Source organism: Geotrypetes seraphini, chromosome 9, assembly GCF_902459505.1.
Source record: "Geotrypetes seraphini chromosome 9, aGeoSer1.1, whole genome shotgun sequence".
In the NCBI taxonomy this organism is placed as follows: domain Eukaryota; kingdom Metazoa; phylum Chordata; class Amphibia; order Gymnophiona; family Dermophiidae; genus Geotrypetes; species Geotrypetes seraphini.
In genome coordinates this window covers 189560858-189583194 of record NC_047092.1, presented here as the reverse complement: position 1 = coordinate 189583194, position 22337 = coordinate 189560858, and the positions used below count along the sequence as shown (strand labels likewise).

Sequence of the window (22337 nt, the reverse complement as noted above, 5' to 3'; positions counted from 1 at the left end):
TTGAAGTTCTTTACATTCTTCTACAGATCTAACCTTACCGGAGAGTTTTGTGTCATCCGCGAATTTTATAACTTCACACTTTGTCCCTATTTCCAAGTCATTAATAAATATATTGAATAGCAGTGGTCCCAGCACTGACCCTTGTGGGACGCCACTTGTGACCCCTTTCCCATCAGAATAGTGTCCCTTTACTCCTACCCTCTGTTTCCTGTTTGCCAGCCAGTTTCTGATCCATCTGTGTATGTCCCCTTCCACCCCGTGGTTCCACAGTTTCCTTAGAAGGCGCTCATGAGGTACCTGAGCTCACTTACCAAATGTTTTGGCCTCTTAAGATCTAGTTGGCTTTCTATGTAAGCTGATCTATTTTGACACTCTTATTATTGATATGGCTAATTCCGCTCACAAAGCTGGTCACAAGGGCAATGAATCAGTATACATGGAGACTAGTCCAGCTCTTGAACATATTAAGAAACAAATTTTGTGAAACACCTTGGAGCAGCCTGAAACTGAATGATATAGAGGCAAAACTCAATACCATCTTCCAGGACTCACTAGCTTCTCGATCCCTGCTCTCCACCTCTATCATCTTCCTCCCTCCCCTTCTGCTTTCTTAGTTTTATGCACAGTGTCGGACAGTAGCCTTAGGATGTGGAAGGCCTCAGTTTGCATCCCAGAGAGGTTGAGGTGCTGTGGGTGTGTGATTTTTGTGCTGTGTCATGGAAAGGTTGAGAGGTTTTGTTAGTCCTGAGTTTGTAATATTTGTGTTGCATCCTAGGGAGGTTGAGAACCCTGGAGTATGACCCAAGAAAAGTTTTGATTCCAGGATCTCCCTTACTCATAGCAGTAGACACAAACTCTGGGAACCAGAGTAACTGAGAAAAAGAAACTGAGAAAGAAGGAATAATGGTCTATAAATTATTCTCACATCCACAGCACCAACGCTTCGTGCAGCCTGTAGAAACAGCAAACAAAGACAGATACAAAAATAGATAAAACATCTCTTGCGCACATACAGTAAAATGTTCTAGGCAGCCAACTAGGCAACTTCTCCTCACACTCCACCAGGAGACCATCAAAGTGTGTGATAAATGGGAAAGACTAAAGAGAGAGCAAGGGAGAAAAGCAGAAAAAGAAGAAGGGAAGAAGATGGGATGAGAAAGGAGAAGACCAGAAAGAGTGTAGGAGGGGGACAGAGAGGGAAATAGAGCTTCCCCACGTTTTGATCAGTCTTCCACTCAGTTCTTCCATCTTCTTCCCTCCTTTTCATCACATTTTAAGGGTCTCCAGACTGAGTATCCATCACAATGAAAGTCACCACAGGTCAAAAGCAAGGTCAAAAGTTTGTTGTACCAAAAAAGCTGAAGGAGGGTTTAAGTTCATGTCATGACACTCCAGCATTCACTGAGTCCAGGGCTTTTGTAATTAGATTTAAGTTTGTTTTCATGAAGGACATATAATTTTCATCAATAACAGCACAAAACCACAAAGCCATGCCAATTGACAGCACACACCTCCTGGTGCTACTCCGTCTTTGCCTGGACGACACATATCTCCCAGCCAATGCACTTTGGCAGCAGCAAACAACTCAGCCAATATCTATAAAGCCACATCCCACCAGGCTAGTGTGTGGACAACATTGCAGCTCCTGGCCCACTCCTGAACAGCCATGCACCTCCAGGTCAATTCCAGGGAACCATGTGCCATAAAGTCAATGCTACCAAACTTCTCTTCCAAGGGGATGCTACACAGATCATGCATACACCTGTTCTCCACCATTCTACAGCCAAATGTGGTCATGCAAAAGAAGCAAGACACAAAGTAATCCAGACGAACAGCCAATGTAGGTGGATCCATGGGAGAAAATGTCAGGCGGCAAACAGATCAGAAGAAATGGTCTATATTAAGAATGGAGGAATTAGTGGAAAGGTCATAGAAATGCTGAGACTATGGAAGGAAAAGCCATGGCATGGGAGAGTGCTAAGGAGGACAAGCCACTCTGGGGTTCAATCTCAGGAGAATACACCATAGTGGGGAGAAAACAATTCATAGATGAAACAACTAATCAGACTTGTCACAGGGTGAGATGATCATCGGGTAGAAAAATCTACAGTAAGAAAACAATTTAGACAGAAAATCTATGCAGGGCAGAGACTCTCAGATATACAGCAACAGCTGCAGTGAGATCTCAAGATTATGTAGGGGAGAGACCTTCAGGTGTAAAAGCAATGTCTAGGATGAAATCTTGGGACTATGCAGGGAAGAGACCCTCAGATCAAGGGGAAAGACTGGATGAGATTTCAGGATTATGCAGAGGACAGACCCTCAGAAATAGAGGAATGGCTGGGATGAGATCTCAGGACCATGCAAAGAAGATAACCTTAGATAATGAGCAATGGTGGAGGCAGGATCCTAAGGGCATGCAAGGAGAGACCCTCAGACAACCAACAACGCCTATAGCAGGACCTCTGGTGAACTGCACTTGTTAAAACTGATGATTCAGCCTCAGATTGAAGAAGCATTCCTAGCCTGTTCTGGAGGAAAAATTATAATCATTGTGAAAAGGGGATAGGAAATCAAGGAAGGAGGCATGGCAAGTGAAAGACATGCCTCAAAATCAGGAGGAGTTCACTGTTCTTTGGCCTCCTCTTCTTCCTCATCCAGCAGTGACACAATCCCTGAAGATGCTACATCAGAGACTTTGCGTCTGATCTGGAAGCTGTCCTTGTGTGAGCCACAGACTGTGTGATAGTCCTTGCAAGAAAGCAGCTCTTCCTCTGTGGGAGAAAGGCAGGACTCGGTGAAGGACATGGAATAGGTGGAGTCCTCACATTCCAACTGGCCCAGATTCCTATAAACCTCTTCTTCAGCTGATGGTAGCTTGGAGAGAAAAGCTTCTTGGCCGCTACTCATGGAGCCCAGGAGTTTGGCTGCCAGGTTGGCTGGGGAACTGAGTTCCTTAAGAAGTAACTGGTCCTCCAGGCTGCAGACACTCGAGCAGAGAGTTGCTGGGGAGTCAGTTTCTGGCTGTCCCACACTGATCTGACAGAGACGGCTGTGCAGGAAATCCTTCAGATAATTCCCTGGCTGAAGCTGTGGTGTTGAATCTACAAAAGACCACAAAGAAAAGAGGAATTGAATATTTTTCCAACTTCATATTAGCATAAGGTGTTTGGAAACTGGAGAAATCATTCATACTAGAGGGACATTTCTTTTAAACACTGGCGGTGCTGGAAGTTCAGTGCTGGCTGCTGCCTGGAGATCAACACAGAATATCCATTTATTCCTTCGACTGCTGCTAATATCCAGAACTGGTATAGTTATTTCAAGTTTCAAGTTTATTAGAGTTTTAATATACCGACTATCAAGCAAATATCTAGCCGGTTTACATAAAATTTAAAAAAAATTTTCTAAAAAAAGAGGTACAAGTAATTATAAAATATTAAAAATTAAAATATGTGGTGAACATTAATGACTTTAACATAACAAACTGGATAGTGAGGGCAAAAGGGGAAAGGATGGGTAAAGTTACATTGTAGAGAGAAAAATGGAGATAGAAGGGTTGGGGTTATAACAAATAGGGTAGGGAAAAATGTATGTGATGTAGAGTAGTATGTAGAAGTATGATAATAAAGAGAAGTTTAAACGGAAGAAAATGCGTCAAGAAATAGGAATGTTTTTAAGCTGTTCTTAAATTTATCGAGATTTTGTTCTTCTCGGAGTGGTTGTGGAAGAGAATTCCACAGAGTCGGGGCAGATACCGCAAAATTTATTTTTCGTGTGTAGTAAAATTCTTTTATAGACGGAATTAGTAGGAAATTTTGATTTGTAGATCTCAGAGTGCGAGGGGAGTACTGAGGAATGAGTAGTTTGTGAAGAAATAATGGTAAGTGTGAAGTTTTTATTTTGAATGTCAGTAGAATAATTTTATAGGTGATACGATGTGTCACAGGAAGCCAATGAGCATCTTTCAAAGCTGGTGTGACATGGTCATATTTGCCTAAGTTGTAAATAAGTTTTATAGCCGAGTTTTGGATTAATTGAAGGCGTCGAATTATTATCAAAGTGTGTGACAAAGAGGAAAGACCAAAGAGAGAGCAAGGGATAAAAGCAGAAGAAGAAGATGGGCTGAGAAAGGAGAAAACCAGAAAGAAGGCCAGATGCACTAAAGTCAGCAATCGTCTAACTATTGTTGCTAAACCAGTTTGGACTGGTGAGAGTGGCAGAAGTAGCATGTAGTCTTAGCTGCGCAGTTCCAGGAGAAAGACATTTTGACCAGTCCAGATTATGAAATTACATCCTAAGCACTGTGGTGTTTACAGCTTCTCCTTCAACCTATTCAAATCAGTCCAGGATGGACCCAAAAGTTCCCTCCTAGAACTGGGCAGTTTGGAATTTCTACTCATTCCCTTATCAAAACACAATGTACTATGGCCATTTAAGTATGAATTGGGGTTCCTGTTCCCAGGACAAAGAAGAACTAGATCCCCCCCCTCACTGTACAATACGCAAAGTGATATACTTGGGAAAGTGGAATGAACTTTAGAAGAGGAGCTAGATTCCTAGAGCCTCAAGCAAAAGAGACTTTGTGATCCAACTATAACACTTAAAAAAAGTTGACAAGATGTCTCTCCCCATCTCATTCCCAATCCTATTTACCAGAAAGTAGAACATTGTCACTAGCTGAAGCAAAATCCTCATCATACGATTCATCCGAGTCCTCACCGTCAATGGAAGACCAGGCTCTCAGTTTGGCTTCAGCAATAGCAAACTGTTCTGCTACTCCTATGATGGAGAGGGAGCAAAATAATGTGTGTGATAAGGATACAGAGAAGGATCATGCCACAAACGAGATAATGAACCTCAAAGTGCAAAGTTTCTTTCGTTGCTGTGAGGAGGAACCCACCAGGACAGATAGGGAAAAATGCTTGAGTACCTGAATGTCAACCACTTAGGTAATCTCTAAATAAATAAATAAATAAATTCCAGAGCAAGATCTTGGCTGTGACAATCTCTTTCTTGCTCACCAGCCAATGACACACACTTTTTAACTCTCCTTATTACCCCCCATCAGTACAGTTTCTCTCTCTTCGGCAGTTACATTGTCATTGTCTAATGTTCATAGTAACATAGTAGATGATGGCAGATAAAGACCCGAATGGTCCATCCAGTCTGCCCAACCTGATTCAATCTAAAAATTTGTTGAGTGGGTTTTTTTTTTTTTTCTTCTTCTTCTTAGCTATTTCTGGGCAAGAATCCAAAGCTCTATCCTGTACTGTGCTTAGGTTCCAACTACTGAAGCCTCTGTCAAAGCTACATCATCCCAGCCATTGAAGCCCTCCCTAGCCCATCCTCCACGAAACGGCTATATACAGACACAGATCATGCAATTCTGCCCAGTACTGGCTTTAGTTCTTCAATATTTACTATTATTTTCTGATTCTAGATCCTCTGTGTTCATCCCACACTTTTTTTTAACTCTTTCACTGTTTTCCTCTCCACCACCTCTCTCAGGAACGCTTCCAGGCATCCACCATCCTCTCCGTAAAGAAGAATTTTCTTACATTGCTCTTGAGTCTACCACCCCTCAACCTCAAATTATGTCCTCTGGTTTTACCATTTTCCTTTCTCTGGAAAAGATTTTGTTCTACGTTAATATCTCCCCTGTCCCTCCTTTTCTCTAGGGTATACATATTCAGGGCTTCCAGTCTCTCCTCATACGTCTTCTGGTGCAAACCTCCTATCATTTTCGTCACCCTCCTCTGGACCGCTTCAAGTTTTCTTACGTCCTTCGCCAGATACGGTCTCCAAAACTGAACACAATACTCCAAGTGGGGCCTCACCAACGACCTGTATAGGGGCATCAACACCTTCTTTCTTCCACTGGTTACGCCTCTTTTTAGACAGCCCAGCATCCTTCTGGCAGCAGCCACCGCCTTGTCGCACTGTTTTTTTGCCTTTAGAACTTCGGACACTGTCACCCTTGTCCGAAGATCTAAATGTGAAAAAAACAATGTGACACCACTGCTTGGACTATCGGCTAAGAATGAAAACTAGGGGAAGGTATGAATAAATATGTGGATAAAGATGAGTCTCTTTCATTTGAAAGGAAGCTCTGGAATGAGAGGGCTTAGGATGAAGTTGAAAGGTGATAGGCTCAGGAGTAATCTAAGGAAATACTTTTTTACAGAAAGGGTGGTGGATGCATGGAACTGTCTCCCAGAGGAGGAGGTGGTGGAGACAGAGACTGTGTCTGAATTCAAGAAAGGATGGAACGGGCACGTGGGATTTCTTAGGGAGCAGAAGAGATAATGGACACTGCGAATGGTCAGACTGGATAGGCCATTTGGCCTTTATCTGCCAACATGTTTCAATAAACATAGAAACATAGAAAAATAAAAAACTCAAGTGAGGATGCTAATAAATACTCAATCACCAAAAATATCCAGTATTATTCACAGCACTATGTACTAAAAATTGGAGAAAAGACCTCAGTGTTTAATTATTGTTTAATGCTGCTCCGCGCCTCCGTTTCTATGTCACTGAGCTACAATTGCCTTTGTCAACTGAGAGGGCTGACATACTGGCTGGGGCATGGAGCGCTGACTTGGGATGCAATATTACGTCCCCAATGCTTTCACATTGTTTTGTTTTCCTGCGTACTCTTTCCTGCAATATGATATACAGGGAACAGGAGTATAAATTCCTCCAGAGAATGTTTATCTCTCCTTGGAGGGCCTACAGTGCTGGCTTTGCGGAGCATGAGCGCTGTCCCAAATGCTCTGCGACCTCCGCTACCCTGGGACATATGTTTTGGGGCTGCCCTCTAATACAGGTTTTTTGGAAGCGAGTGTGGGCTTTCCTGTCTTCCCTATCCCTCACGTTGCCAGCATGTGCCCCGGATGTTGCGCTTTTTTATGCTGGAGAGGCTCTCTCTAGTTGCTCTGGGGGACAGAAATTGTTTGTGTTCAAGGCTCTGCTCCTGGTTAAGAGGGCCATCTTGATATTCTGGCGGGTTCCCTCTATACCATCTTTTTCCCAATGGCACAGGTCCCTTTATGAGTTAGCGCTAGTAGAGCGTAGGATGGCGGGGTCTCATGATGAGGGCAGATGGACTAAATTTCAGGATGTGTGGGAGGGATACTGGTTGTCCCTTTCTCATAGGGAACGGAGTGTATTACTGAATAGCTAATCCTTTGGGCTGTGCTGACTGGGTGGGGGTTCATGCGCTCTTTTCCTTTGCCCTAGATGTGATAGGACTTTTGTCCTGGTTTCTTTCCTCTAGTATATTTTTTATTGTTATTTTTATTTTATTTTTATTTTTGCTTTTTCTCTTTCTTTCTTTCTTTCTCTCTTTGTATATTCTCATTTAGAGTGTTATGCACCATACGGGTCTGGGTTTTGGGGGGGGGCTTGGGGGGGTGGGGGAGAGTGGGGTTCTACATGAAGGGAGGTTGGGGGTTAATGGTAAAATACTGTATTGGGCTGTTATGGATTTATGCATACCTGCACTTGCGGGGTTTTTTTTTTTTTTTTTTTTCTTGTTATGTTTATATCTTGGTGTTGCTGCTTTGTACAAGTTTGGTGTTGTACTATATGTTGTTGTCGTTGCCCAATAAAGAAACATTATATATAAAAAAAAAACAAAACATAGAAACATAGAAAAATAAAAAACTCAAGTGAGGATGCTAATAAATACTCAATCACCAAAAATATCCAGTATTATTCACAGCACTATGTACTAAAAATTGGAGAAAAGACCTCAGTGTTTAATTAGACACTGAGGCCTTTTCTCCAATTTTTCGTACATAGTGCTGTGAATAATATTGGCTGTTTTTGGTGATTGAGTATTTATTAGCATCCTCACTTGAGTTTTTTGTTTTTCTATGTTTCTATAACCATAAAGCTCTATGACCTCACAATGCAGGTGTAAAGAGCCTTAGCCTATAGGAAGCAGAGATGCAAATGTTAAGAGCCTTAGCTATAGGGAGAGGAGGAGATAGTGGATGTTGCGGATGGGCCATTTGGTCTTTATCTGCCATCATGTTTCTATGTTTCTATCTAGATTTTCAGAAAGCTTTCAACAAAGTTCCTCATGAAAGACTCCTAAGAAAATTAAAGAGTCATAGGATAGGAGGCTATGGATAGGAGACTGTTGCTATTAAACAATAGGGTTCACTTAAGAACATAAGAATTAGCATACTGGGTCAGACCAAAGGTCCATCAAGCCCAGTATCCTGTTTCCAACAGTGGTCAATCCAGGTCCCAAGTACCTGACAGAAACCGAAAGAGTAGTAATATTCCAGAGCTCAGATTGTGATGTCATAATGCTTCATTCCACCAACCTCATCAATGATGTCACAGTGGCTCAATTATACTATACTTGGCTCACATAAGGATTGCCATACTGGGACAATGCACCGGGAAGGGGTCAGGCCCGTCATTCAGACGAAGGTGGGCCGGACGAAGGGAGGATCTGTCCAGCCAGCCATCAAAAAAGGTTAGAGGGGGTCTGGGGGGGATTGGGGGGTTTCAGGTTGGGTTAGAGGGGTCTCGGGGATGGAGGGGAGTCCGGGGTGTGGGCTGGGTGGTCCGGCAGGGGGGGAGGGGGCTTGTCTGGCAATAGAGGTTGGGCAATCTTCTTGCCAGTGATGTTAATTAGCGATCGTTCGGGAAATTCAGAGGGTTTCTGGCATCCCTCCTGCTGGTGAAGAGCGCAATCGCGAGAAGAGTTCAGGGTGGGATGACGGCAGGGGTTGCTGCGGGTGGTGGCAGAAGAGACTGGACATCTCTCCTACTATGATCATTACTGGTTCAGGGGAATGGGTTGCTTGGGCCACTGAGCTGATCGTGACAGCCATGATCAGCTAGCAGCCCGATTTGGAACTTATACCTGTTTTGACTTCATCTAAGTCAAAACGTATAAGTTCCATCTGGCAAACTGTCAAAGTTTTTGGGTTATGGCTGCTGGATGACTCAGTCTAGGTCAGCCCACATCCAGCCAACCTCCCGCCCTATCCACTCCTCCAAAACTGCCCCTTTTCATTCTGGTCGTACATCAGCACTGAAAAGGCCTGGTTTTAGTTACTTCTAAAACCAGCTTTGATTACCGGTACTTGGACAAACTGTCTTTTTGATCGTCCAAGTACCGACTTAGGCCGGTTTTTGGACTCTTTGTTTTTTTTTATTATTATGAGTCCCATAGTATTCCCATTAAAGAAAATGCAGAATAATGCAAATGGGGATTAGAAATCGGAAGGAGCCGTACGTGCTGTGAGAGGCTGATATGCACAGAGGGGAGAGGGACCTTGGGGTAATATTGTCTGAAGATCTAAATTTAAAAAAAAAAACCAGTGTGACAAGGCAGTGGCTGTTGCCAGAAGGATACTAGGCTGTATAGAGAGAGGCATAATCAGTAGAAGAAGGAAGGTGTTGGGTTCATAGACAAAACCGCCGAAGACAAAGGCGCGCGCTGACAACTGAGTGCAAGATGGAAGCGCGCGCCGAAGAAAAAGAGTGTTTTTAGGGGCTCCGATGGGGGGGGTTTTGTTGGGGACCCCCCACTTTACTTAATACAGATCGCCACGGCGTTGTGGGGGGTTTGGGGGGGTTAACCACCCTCATTATACTAGAAACTTAACTGTTTCCCTGTTTTTTAGGGAAAAAGTAAAGTTTTCAGTAAAATGTGGGGGTTACAACCCCCCCACAACGTGGCGCGATCTGTATAAAGTAAAGTGGGGGAGTTCCCCCCCTACACCCCCCGTCGGAGTCCTTTAAAACAGTCATTTTCTTCGGCGCATGCCTCCGCGTTGCGCTCAGTTGTCCCTGCACGCTTTTGACCTGACACCAAGATGTTGATGCCCCTGTACAGGTCGTTGGTAAGGACCCACTTCAGTTTTGGAGACCATATCTGTCAAAGGACATAAGAAGAGTTGAAGTGGTCCAGAGGAGGGCAACGAAAATGGTAGGAGGTTTGTGCCAGAAGATGAATGAGGAGAGACTGGAAGCCCTGAATATGTAGACCCTAGAGCATCCTTTGCAGGGCCGCAGAAAAAATAGTTAATGTCTTATTAAAGAACTGACAACTAACTATAACAAGTTTTACCTCATGCAAAGTTGTAATATAGTTTATAAAGCTTTCCTTAATTGCTTCTGATAATTTCAGCTATACATAGCTGAAAGAAGTGCAACATGCAGAAAGTGAAAAAGTATCAAGAGACAAGATTTTGGACCAACTATTTTGAGGCCCTTGGTATTATAAAGAATGATTCTCTATGGAAAACTTGTGCCTTAAGTGTCCGCCTTCAGCTCCCACCTCTTCCAGCACCGGACACACGCACAAGCCGCTCTGCCTCCAATGGTTACCTTACATTCTGGAACATTGCCCGCCTCACTGCTGTAACCTCATGCAAGTGCTTTCCTGCGTCTGCACACGATTGGACCCCACCTCACAATCACATACAGACGCAAGAAAGCACATGTGTGAGGTTACAGCAATCGCCGGATGTGACCGTCGTACACTTAAGGCATAAGTTTTCCATAAAGAATCATTCTTTATAATACCGAGGGCCTCAAAATAGTACCTGGCGGGCTGCGAGTTTGAGACCACTGCCCTAGAGGAAATATGGGGACAGGGGAAATATGAATCAGACATTCAAATACTTGAAAGGTTTTAATGTAGAACAAAATCTTTTCCAGAGAAAGGAAAATAGTAAAACCAGAGAGCATAATTTGAGGTTGAGGGATGGCAGACTTAAGAGTAATGCTAGGAAATTCTTCTTTACAGAGAGGGAAGTTGATGCCTGGAATGTTCTCCCAAGGGAGATGGTGAAGAGGAAAAGGGTGACAGAGTTCAAAAAAGCATGGGATGAACACAGAATCTTGAATCAGAAAATAATGGTATATATTGAAGAACTAAAGCCAGTACTGGGCAGACTTGCACGGTCTGTGTCCCATATATGGCCATTCAGTTGAGGATGGGCTGGAGTGAGTGTTGACGGAGACTCCAGTCGATAGCTCTGGGTTTCTGACCTAGAAATATCTAAGAAAAAGGACTATTTAAATTAAATCATTAAGTTATAGAGAGTGTACGGTTGGGTTGGGTTCTTTGGATGGACCATTCAGGTCTTTATCTGCCATTATTTACTATGTTACTATATTTGCGGGGAGAAAGTTGAATTCTAAATAAAAATGATCAGTAGCGTCCTTCCTTCATCCTCCCTTTTCCTCTGGTCTCCTGTTCCATCTCTTGCTTTTTGGCCCTGCCAACTCTTTTCTTTCTATAGCAGAACCACTGCGAGGCTCTCACCTGCTGCAAATCTGGCCTCCTGTTCCCCTTCACTCAGGTCTGAGTAGGAGTTAAAGTCACTTTCCAAAGCCATAGGAGAATCCATAGGTTTACACCATCCCTTCCACTCAATGAGGTGAGCCACCCGTCCTTGTGCCATGGCAGTGGGCTTAGTCACGTGATCCTTCACCACCTGGGAAATACCTAAAAACAAAATAAAGACATATGTATTCCGTTATCATCATAATCACATTATAGAGCTAAGCGCCATGACTCAGCCTCCTGTGTATGATTTATGATTATAGTTTATTGGTTTCATTCCCCACTCATCCTGCTAACAATTCTGAGCCAATATTCATGTTCCTCATTCTTACCTCACAATTACTAATAATAGATCATTTGAGATTAATTGAACAGTGATCAAACCAAGAGATTGGTTTCACTGATAGATCAGAGACACGACTCATGGAAATTGGGAACAGCGCTAACTTTAAAGAGTTACACTGTGAATTTTCTGTTTCAGATCCAAAGCAGAAAAGGTCTCGACAAATATATTCTCATCATTCTTTCTAATATATGCTGGTAAATTGAAACCTCCTAGAATGCATATTTTTGATAAATCAACAGGAAGTTCAGTCAAGACGTCAAGTACAACAGAACAATCCAAGGTCAATATTAGGAGGGCAGTATAAGAGATGAAAGGCACAGACAGCATTTTCCATCAAGAGAATTTCAAATGAGCCATCACTTTCTTAAATCTGAAGGAAGATAAAAATATGAGTAGAACTCCACCCCTCCTCCCCTGACCATGACAGCGTATCCAAAGAATTATAAAATCATAAATCGAAGCAGTTTTATTTCTATCATTAAATAAAGCAACACTGAAATATTGAGATTTATGTATTTTAGACCAAGAGGAGGAGCATGTAAATATCTTCTACTACTACTACCAATCATTTCTATAGTGCTACTAGACATACGCAGCGCTGTTCATCAAAACACAGGAGAAACAGTCCCTGCTCAATAGAGCTTACAATCTAGTCAAGACAGACAAACTGGACAAGAAGGTGCATCGAGTGGTGGAATTACAGAGGGAATGATAAGACAGATATTGGTGCTTAGCAGGTGGGTTGGAGTTTGGAATTGAAGCAGCTTCAACAAAGTGGGCTTTGAGTCTGGATTTGAAGACTGCCAGAGATGGAGCTTGACGTATCGAGTCAGGATTCCAGAATGTTATTGTTCTTTTAGATTCTAAAAAGTTGCTATTATTTGGAATCCCCAAAGAGTAGCACCATTCCATGCTATTACTACTCAGCGCTATACATCAAAACAAAGAAGATACAGTTCCTGCTCAAAAGAGCTTACAATCTAGTCAAGACAGACAAACTGGACAAAAAGGTGCATCAACACACAGTGCTCAGGTGGGGGAATTACAGAGGGAATGATAAGACAGATATTGGTGCTTAGAAGGTGGAAAGAAGTGGGCTTTGAGTCTGCATGTGAAGACTGCCAGAGATAGAGCCTGACCTATTGAGTCAGGCAGTTTGTTCCAGACATATGGTACAGCAAGGTAGAAGGGACGGGAGTCTGGAGTTGGCTGTAAAGGAGAAGGGTACAGATAAGAGAGACTTATCCGATGAGCAGAGCGCCCAGAGGGAATGGTGGGGAGAGATGAGAGATACCGAGGAGCTGTGGAGCAAATACACTTGTAGGTCAATGCGGGAATAGATAGGGAGCCAATGAAGTGACTTGAGGAGAAAGGTAATGTGGGCATAGCGAAATTGATGGAATATGAGGCATGCATCTTCATGGATACCCAAATGTGGGGTGCCGCATTTCAAAAATTTCTGTCTTTCGCCTGCAGAATCTATTTTTACCTTTGCAGATGACATTTTTATTTTATTGGAAGTCAAACATGACTTCAGTGACCTGGTTACAGGCATAGATAACTGTATCTCTAAGCTCCAGAGTTGGGCAAATTCCATTCAAATGAAACTGAATGCTTCAAAAACTAAACTGCTTTGGATAGGATCTAGATTAGTTCATCTCCCTACTAATATTGCATTGAAATCAAATATTGTATTACAATTTGACTTCACTTCTAGAGTTTTGGGTATTATTCTGGATTCCTCTCTCGCTTTTAATGACCAGATAAATTTCTTAGCAAAGAAATGTTTCTTTAGTTTGCGCATACTATTTTATCAAGAACATTATTTATTACTGGTACAATCCACTGTGTTGGCCCAGTTGGACTACTGCAATTCTCTTTATTTGGGTATTAAACAGGGCAGTTTAGATCATCTCCAGTTAATACAGAATAGAGCGGCCAAACTTATTTTTGGAAACAGAAAGTACGACCATGTTTCCCCATTGGCTTCCGGTCCATCATAGGATACAGTTCAAGTGTGCAAGTGTGGTTTCAAACTCCTTTATGGAATATTTGACTCTGATTCCCCTTAGTTGGAATTGCTTTAGATCCTGCTATTCAAGAATTACAACAATTCACAAATTAGCATTTCCTTCTCTGAAAAGTATTAAATGCACTGGGAAGCTTAGTAAATCTTTTACTTTTAAATTGGTGATAATTTCGATGGACTTCCAGATTCTCTAAGACTGGTAGATCAATTATTTCAATTTCAAAAAAGTTTCAAACCTGGTTGTTTTCACAATAGTTAATTTGATTTTAGCTGTTGTATAGTAATTTTAAGCAAATCAACATACTTTTTTTCTAACATTTTCCATCCATCTAATCTAACCAATTTCTGTTTTTATCCCACAGTTTTTACTTGTTATGTTTCATTTTTTAACGAACTGTAAACCGAATCGAGCTCCTTAGGGTGTAGATTTGGTATATAAAATGAAGATTAGATTAGATTAGATGCAGCAGATTTCTGAACAGATTGAAGGGGAGAGAGATGGTTTAGCGGAACACCTCTGTCCTCCACAATGACCACACCCTAAGATGGTTGATATCACAGACATTTTTTCTAAAAAAAAAACCAAAAACAAACAAACCAAGCAAAGGTCCCAAATCCTTCCAAAGGAGTGCCCTAAGGGGCTCTTTAGTCACGCTCCTTTTTCGTCTACCTCCTCCAATGCACAGCATCTGCAGCATTGGGCTTCTGCTCAAATGACCACGCAGAAATATGACATCACAAATAGACATGGCCAGCAGTCTGGTACACACACAAGGGACTCAATGGTCGAGGCTTCAGCCACTTGATGTTGGAAGGGCACATGATGGAAAACACAGACGGTAGCAGCTGAAAGTCTCTCTTTCCTCCAGCATCAGGTTTCTGCTCAAATGGCCAAGAGAAGAAATGACATCACAGTCTCCTCTGAGCCAAGGACACCCAGTGTCACAACCTTTTGAGTGTCAAGGACACCCCATGCCATGATCTCCTTTGTGCCAGGGAGACTCCGTGTCACAGTCTCCTATATTCAACCTGTGTGTCATTGACAAATTACATTACAGGTTGTGAAATGCGGTTGTCCTTAAGTAGCATAATAAAAACAAGTTTTTGTAAAGTTGAAAATACAACAATAAATATTTATATGTTACTAGCTGATGCCCCGGCGTTGCACGGGTATTTAATTATAGCAATAACACTGTAAATGGATTCAAATAAAGATACTTTATAGTGGTGAATTAAATTATTTTTTTACAGCTTAATAAAAAGTACAATATTCAAATTATAATGTGAAATATTTGACAAAATGAATACAATACAACTAACGCAAAACGTGATTATAAACAACAATTTTAGTTTCACCTCCTGGAGCAAGAACATATAAATTATTGGGTGAACCCACCCTTGAGCAAGCAACATAGAGTTGTGGGCTGCGAGACCCCCAGAACATATCACCCCAGGTAGTGAGGGATCTGCATACCAAGTTTCGTTCAAATCGGTCAAGCCGTTTTTGAATTACTGTGAGAATGGCAGCTTTTTACATATTTTCCATTGACATGAATGGGTGAAATCGGATTTTCTGTTTGTAGCTCCGCCCACGTGTGCAGGTGGCCTGCGAGACCCCCAGAACATATCACCCCAGGTAGTGAGGGATCTGCATACAAAGTTTCGTTCAAATCGGTCAAGCAGTTTTTGAATTACTGTGAGAATGGCAGCTTTTTACATATTTTCCATTGACATGAATGGGTGAAATCTGATTTTCTGTTTGTAGCTCCGCCCACGTGTGCAGGTGGGCCGCGAGAACCCCAGAACATATCACCCCAGGTAGTGAGGGATCTGCATACCAAGTTTCGTTCAAATTGGTCAAGCCGTTTTTGAATTACTGTGAGAATGGCAGCTTTTTACATTTTTTCCATTGACATGAATGGGTGAAATCTGATTTTCTGTTTGTAGCTCCGCCCACGTGTGCAGGTGGGCCGCGAGACCCCCAGAACATATCACCCGAGGTAGTGAGGGATCTGCATACCAAGTTTCGTTCAAATCGGTCAAGCCGTTTTTGAATTTCTGTGAGAATGGCACCTTTTTACATATTTTCCATTGACATGAATGGGTGAAATCTGATTTTCTGTTTGTAGCTCCGCCCACGTGTGCAGGTGGGCCGTGAGACCCCCAGAACATATCACCCCAGGTAGTGAGGGATCTGCATACCAAGTTTCGTTCAAATCGGTCAAGCCGTTTTTGAATTTCTGTGAGAATGGCAGCTTTTTACATATTTTCCATTGACATGAATGGGTGAAATCTGATTTTCTGTTTGTAGCTCCGCCCACGTGTGCAGGTGGGCCGCGAGACCCCCAGAACATATCACCCCAGGTAGTGAGGGATCTGCATACCAAGTTTCGTTCAAATCGGTCAAGCCGTTTTTGAATTACTGTGAGAATGGCAGCTTTTTACATATTTTCCATTGACATGAATGGGTGAAATCTGATTTTCTGTTTGTAGCTCCGCCCACGTGTGCAGGTGGGCCGTGAGACCCCCAGAACATATCACCCCAGGTAGTGAGGGATCTGCATACCAAGTTTCGTTCAAATCGGTCAAGTCGTTTTTGAATTTCTGTGAGAATGGCAGCTTTTTACATATTTTCCATTGACATGAATGGGTGAAATCTGATTTTCTGTTTGTAGCTCCGCCCACGTGTGCAGGTGGGCCGCAAGACCCCCAGAACATATCACCCCAGGTAGTGAGGGATCTGCATACCAAGTTTCGTTCAAATCGGTCAAGCCGTATTTGAATTACAGTGAGAATGGCAGCTTTTTACATTTTTTCCATTGACATGAATGGGTGAAATCTGATTTTCTGTTTGTAGCTCCGCCCACGTGTGCAGGTGGGCCGCGAGACCCCCAGAACATATCACCCCAGGTAGTGAGGGATCTGCATACCAAGTTTCGTTCAAATCGGTCAAGCCGTTTTTGAATTTCTGTGAGAATGGCAGCTTTTTACATATTTTCCATTGACATGAATGGGTGAAATCTGATTTTCTGTTTGTAGCTCCGCCCACGTGTGTAGGTGGGCCGCGAGACCCCCAGAACATATCACCCCAGGTAGTGAGGGATCTGCATACCAAGTTTCGTTCAAATCGGTCAAGCCGTTTTTGAATTACTGTGAGAATGCAGCTTTTTACATTTTTTCCATTGACATGAATGGGTGAAATCTGATTTTCTGTTTGTAGCTCCGCCCACGTGTGCAGGTGGGCCACAAGACCCCCAGAACATATCACCCCAGGTAGTGAGGGATCTGCATACAAAGTTTCGTTCAAATCGGTCAAGCAGTTTTTGAATTACTGTGAGAATGGCAGCTTTTTACATATTTTCCATTGACATGAATGGGTGAAATCTGATTTTCTGTTTGTAGCTCCGCCCACGTGTGCAGGTGGGCCGCGAGAACCCCAGAACATATCACCCCAGGTAGTGAGGGATCTGCATACCAAGTTTCGTTCAAATCGGTCAAGCCGTTTTTGAATTACTGTGAGAATGGCAGCTTTTTACATTTTTTCCATTGACATGAATGGGTGAAATCTGATTTTCTGTTTGTAGCTCCGCCCACGTGTGCAGGTGGGCCGCGAGACCCCCAGAACATATCACCCGAGGTAGTGAGGGATCTGCATACCAAGTTTCGTTCAAATCGGTCAAGCCGTTTTTGAATTTCTGTGAGAATGGCACCTTTTTACATATTTTCCATTGACATGAATGGGTGAAATCTGATTTTCTGTTTGTAGCTCCGCCCACGTGTGCAGGTGGGCCGCAAGACCCCCAGAACATATCACCCCAGGTAGTGAGGGATCTGCATACCAAGTTTCGTTCAAATCGGTCAAGCCGTTTTTGAATTACAGTGAGAATGGCAGCTTTTTACATTTTTTCCATTGACATGAATGGGTGAAATCTGATTTTCTGTTTGTAGCTCCGCCCACGTGTGCAGGTGGGCCGCGAGACCCCCAGAACATATCACCCCAGGTAGTGAGGGATCTGCATACCAAGTTTCGTTCAAATCGGTCAAGCCGTTTTTGAATTTCTGTGAGAATGGCAGCTTTTTACATATTTTCCATTGACATGAATGGGTGAAATCTGATTTTCTGTTTGTAGCTCCGCCCACGTGTGTAGGTGGGCCGCGAGACCCCCAGAACATATCACCCCAGGTAGTGAGGGATCTGCATACCAAGTTTCGTTCAAATCGGTCAAGCCGTTTTTGAATTACTGTGAGAATGCAGCTTTTTACATTTTTTCCATTGACATGAATGGGTGAAATCTGATTTTCTGTTTGTAGCTCCGCCCACGTGTGCAGGTGGGCCACAAGACCCCCAGAACATATCACCCCAGGTAGTGAGGGATCTGCATACAAAGTTTCGTTCAAATCGGTCAAGCAGTTTTTGAATTACTGTGAGAATGGCAGCTTTTTACATATTTTCCATTGACATGAATGGGTGAAATCTGATTTTCTGTTTGTAGCTCCGCCCACGTGTGCAGGTGGGCCGCGAGAACCCCAGAACATATCACCCCAGGTAGTGAGGGATCTGCATACCAAGTTTCGTTCAAATCGGTCAAGCCGTTTTTGAATTACAGTGAGAATGGCAGCTTTTTACATTTTTTCCATTGACATGAATGGGTGAAATCTGATTTTCTGTTTGTAGCTCCGCCCACGTGTGCAGGTGGGCCGCGAGACCCCCAGAACATATCACCCCAGGTAGTGTGGGATCTGCATACCAAGTTTCGTTCAAATCGGTCAAGCTGTGTTTGAATTACTGTGAGAATGGCAGCTTTTTACATTTTTTCCATTGACATGAATGGGTGAAATCTGATTTTATGTTTGTAGCTCCGCCCACGTGTGCAGGTGGGCCGCGATACCCCCAGAACATATCATCCCAGGTAGTGAGGGATCTGCATACCAAGTTTCGTTCAAATCGGTCAAGCCGTTTTTGCGTGATCGCGGCACATACACACATACATACACACATACATACCTCCGATTTTATATACTGTATATAGATTAACAAATCAACTTTAACAAAGGGGTTGAAATTCAGCTTGCATTGGCAAGCAACTTGTAAGTGACTCCAAGCTGCAAGCTGAACTAACCCCCAGATAGGCCTGACATGGCCTGCAAAGGCCTGACATGGGAGCATTTAGAACCTCCTAAACTGGAGGCAGTAACTGCTCCCACATTATTAGTTGCAAGTATTATGTGCTATGAAAAAATTAGCATGGGACATGCAAAACCAAAGCTGTTTAAAATATAGACTTAGCATGCAGGAAAGTTCCCCGTTAAAATACACTAAACAATATCTTATCATGTTTAATAAAAGGGCCCCGAAGTTAGGTCAGCAGCTCAAAACAGAACATTTTCTCTACCTTTGTTGTCTAGATATTTTATTTTTCCATTATGTTAGTCCCAGTTTTTCTTTTCTGCTTTCCTGTCTTCTGCTAACTCTCTTTTCAGTGGCCACTGTTCATTAGTATTTTCTTCTCTTTCCTGACTTGTTCCATTCCTGTCTTCTTCCATTCTCCTCTCATCCTCCCCACCACCACCATATTGTCAAGCTTCTCTTCTTCTCTCTCTTTCCTGCTGACCTACCACCTTCCCTATGGTCCCTCTCTCTTCCCTCCCTTCCATTGTCTAGCATCTTTCCCTCACTTCCTTCTGCTTTGAATCTGGCATCTCTCTCTTTTTTTCTGTGCATCTCTCTCTCCTTCCTTCCCCTTCAATCCTATGTCCAATATCTCTCCCTCTCTCTTCCCACCTCCATCTCTTTTCCATTGTACATCAACTCTCTCCCTCTCTTGCACCCAGGGTCCACCATTTCTTCCTCTCTCTCCCTCCCTTCTCTCCTATTATCCACCATTTCTACCTCCCCTTCTACCTCCACTCAATCAACCTTAACAGGTGTCTTTCATTAATGCAGGAGCATAAGCAGCAATTCATATACACAGCCTGTGGTGACCCTGAAGCCTCTCTGCTATGTTTGGCCCATGTGGTGATAGGACGTTTTATCAAAAGAGGAAGGATATGGCAGAGAGAAGCTTCTGGGTCAGCTGCAGGATGCATGAGTGAATCACTGTTACATCCAGTGAAACCCCTGAAGATAAAGACAGACTGTTCACACTCTCCAAGGTAGGGAGAACGAGAGGGCACTCTCTAAAGTTGAAAGGGGATAGATTCTGTACAAACGTAAGGAAGTTCTTCTTCACCCAGAGAGTGGTAGAGAGCTGGAACGCTCTTCCGGAGTCTGTTGTAGGGGAAAACACCCTCCAGGGTTTCAAGACTAAGCTGGACAAGTTCCTGCTAAACTGGGACGTACATAGGTGAGGCTGGACTCATTTAGAGCACTGGTCTTTGACCTGGGGGCCGCTGCGTGAGTGGACTGCTGGGCACGATGGACCACTGGTCTGACCCAGCAGCAGCAATTCTTATGTTCTTAAGATATAAACCTGTTAAGGTAGACTAGGGAGAGAGAGCGATGCCAGACCACTGAGCCACCCATAGCTGAGAGGCCTAGTTTGCTCCTAGGTGTACTGCTGCTGGGTGGGCCTAACTCCAAAATGGATTGGTCCAAGTACCATCTGTAGCTATACCACTGTGTATAACTGGCAAAACTAAGCATAAACGTGTGGGTGAAGTGTTCACATGTGCACACCCTTAATGGACTTACTTTCACTGAGCCTGTTCAAATTAATGGTGGTTTTCTGCATTCATGGATCTAAATGAGCTTTACAAAGTTATCCATTTGTTTGTTTTAAAATGCTGCTCCTTCCTCTTCTGAGAATTCTCGTCACTTGTTCATGTTGTATTAATACCTTGGTTGTGTTAAGGAGCTATTATTTCTCCCTGTTGTCTCTCTTCAGCCATTTGTGCTGTCTGAATACTCTGAGGTCTTTCTTTGGTTGTTTATGCTGTATTAATACCTTGGTTGGGTTAAGGAGCTATTATTTCTCCCTGTTGTCTCTCTTCAGCCATTTGTGCTGTCTGAATACTCTGAGGTCTTTCTTTGGTTGTTTATGCTGTATTAATACCTTGGTTGGGTTAAGGAGCTATTATTTCTCCCTGTTGTCTCTCTTCAGCCATTTGTGCTGTCTTAATACTCTGAGATCTTTCTTTGGTTGTTTATGCTGTATTAATACCTTGGTTGTGTTATGGTGATATTATTTCTCCCTGTTGTCTCTCTTCAGCTTTTCATGATGTATCAAAGACTGTAAGCAAAAGGCCCTAGTGATAATTAACAGCAGCATTGTGGACATTGGTGTGTGTGTGTGTCTGCAGAATAAGAGTGCAGATCCTTTATCCACTTCTGACATAAAGCAATGGCAAAAGTGAAAATGTTGCTCAATCTTCACTGAAAACAGGAGAGGAAAGAGGGAAGTTCAGTTCTTACCGTGAAGGGAAGACCTGGCCAGGGCTGCGATCTCTTGTATTGTGAGCGCTCGCCGGGACTTAGGTAACATTTCAGTTGTGTCTTCAACATTTACCTATCAGAAAAATAAAACATTTGTCAAAAAATGTTCAAAAGTCAAAACTGTCATAGACACCTGAAATCAATGGGCAGTCAAAGTGGGACCTAAAAATACTTTGATGGGACAATATTCTCAGCCTGAGTACTGAAATCAAATCTTTTCTTTCTTCTGACAAGCGGGTTTCCTCAATCATTCAAAAATGTTTTATGAAGTTAAGGCTAATGTAACACTGTGGCATACTGGGTCAGACCAATGGCCCATCAAGCCCAGTATCCTGTGTCCAACAATGGCTAATCTAGGTCACAAGTACCTGGTAAAAACCCAAATAGTAGCAACACTTCATGCTACTGATCCAGGGCAAGTAATGGCTTGTCTATGGATCTTTCCTCCAGGAACTGTTTAAAACTCCGCTACACTAATTGCTGTTAGAATATCCTCTGGCATTAAGTTCCAGAGATTAACTATCCTTTCAGTGAAAAAATATTTCCTCCTATTAGTTTTAAAAGTATTGTTCTGTAACTTCATCGAGTGTCCCCTAGTCTTTATAAATCTTGATCCACTTGTCCTCATTCTACACCACTCAGGATTTTGTAGTCTTTGATCCTATCTCCCCTCAGCTGTCTGTTTTCCAAGCTGAAGAGCCCTAACCTCTTAAGCCTTTCCTCTTACGAGAGGAGTTCCAGCCCTTTTTCATTTTGGTCGCTCTTCTTTGAGGGGTTGCAAAACAAGTGGTCCAGCTTGCAATAATATCCAGTCTGGTCTACTTCAATTAGGCATCTTTTTGTCTTTCTAAAAAGCAGGTCCAGAATGCAGTGCTAAAAAGCAGGATAAAGCTTCCCCATTGTTGCATTGGTTACCGGCTCCTTGTTGAATAAAATCCAAATTCCTATGTATGATGAGTAAAGTGATTTGTGACTTCAGTATGGATTATCTTATCATTATCCCCTGTATTCTTTATAAGCCTCCCAAACTTGGGAATGGATCCCAGATCCTCATGTAAGCTAAAGTCAATTAAGCATTGACAACCATTATTGAAGTTAAGAACCTCTTAATTGGCAGTATTTAGGAGTTACGTGTGTGGATCTGCCAAAGGGCATGAGGTCAAGGGCAGCAGCACCCCTGAAATTAGGTGCAGAATTTACACCA

At 42.9% G+C, this 22337-nt stretch overlaps 1 protein-coding gene across 1 annotated transcript in view; it reads right to left on the bottom strand.

Annotated features, from left to right (window-relative positions):
* Nucleotides 1–852: 852 nt before the first annotated feature.
* The window catches only part of FAM131A (family with sequence similarity 131 member A), a 54404-nt gene continuing 32919 nt past the window's right edge, over nt 853–22337 (bottom strand). The window contains exons 3-6 of the mRNA XM_033959185.1: nt 21113–21206; nt 11306–11488; nt 4657–4782; nt 853–3104 (exon numbers count right to left, since the gene is read on the bottom strand). Of these exons, the coding sequence (XP_033815076.1) occupies nt 2626–3104; nt 4657–4782; nt 11306–11488; nt 21113–21182 (858 nt within the window). The 5' untranslated portion in view covers nt 21183–21206 and the 3' untranslated portion in view covers nt 853–2625. The remainder of the gene's footprint in view (nt 3105–4656; nt 4783–11305; nt 11489–21112; nt 21207–22337) is intronic.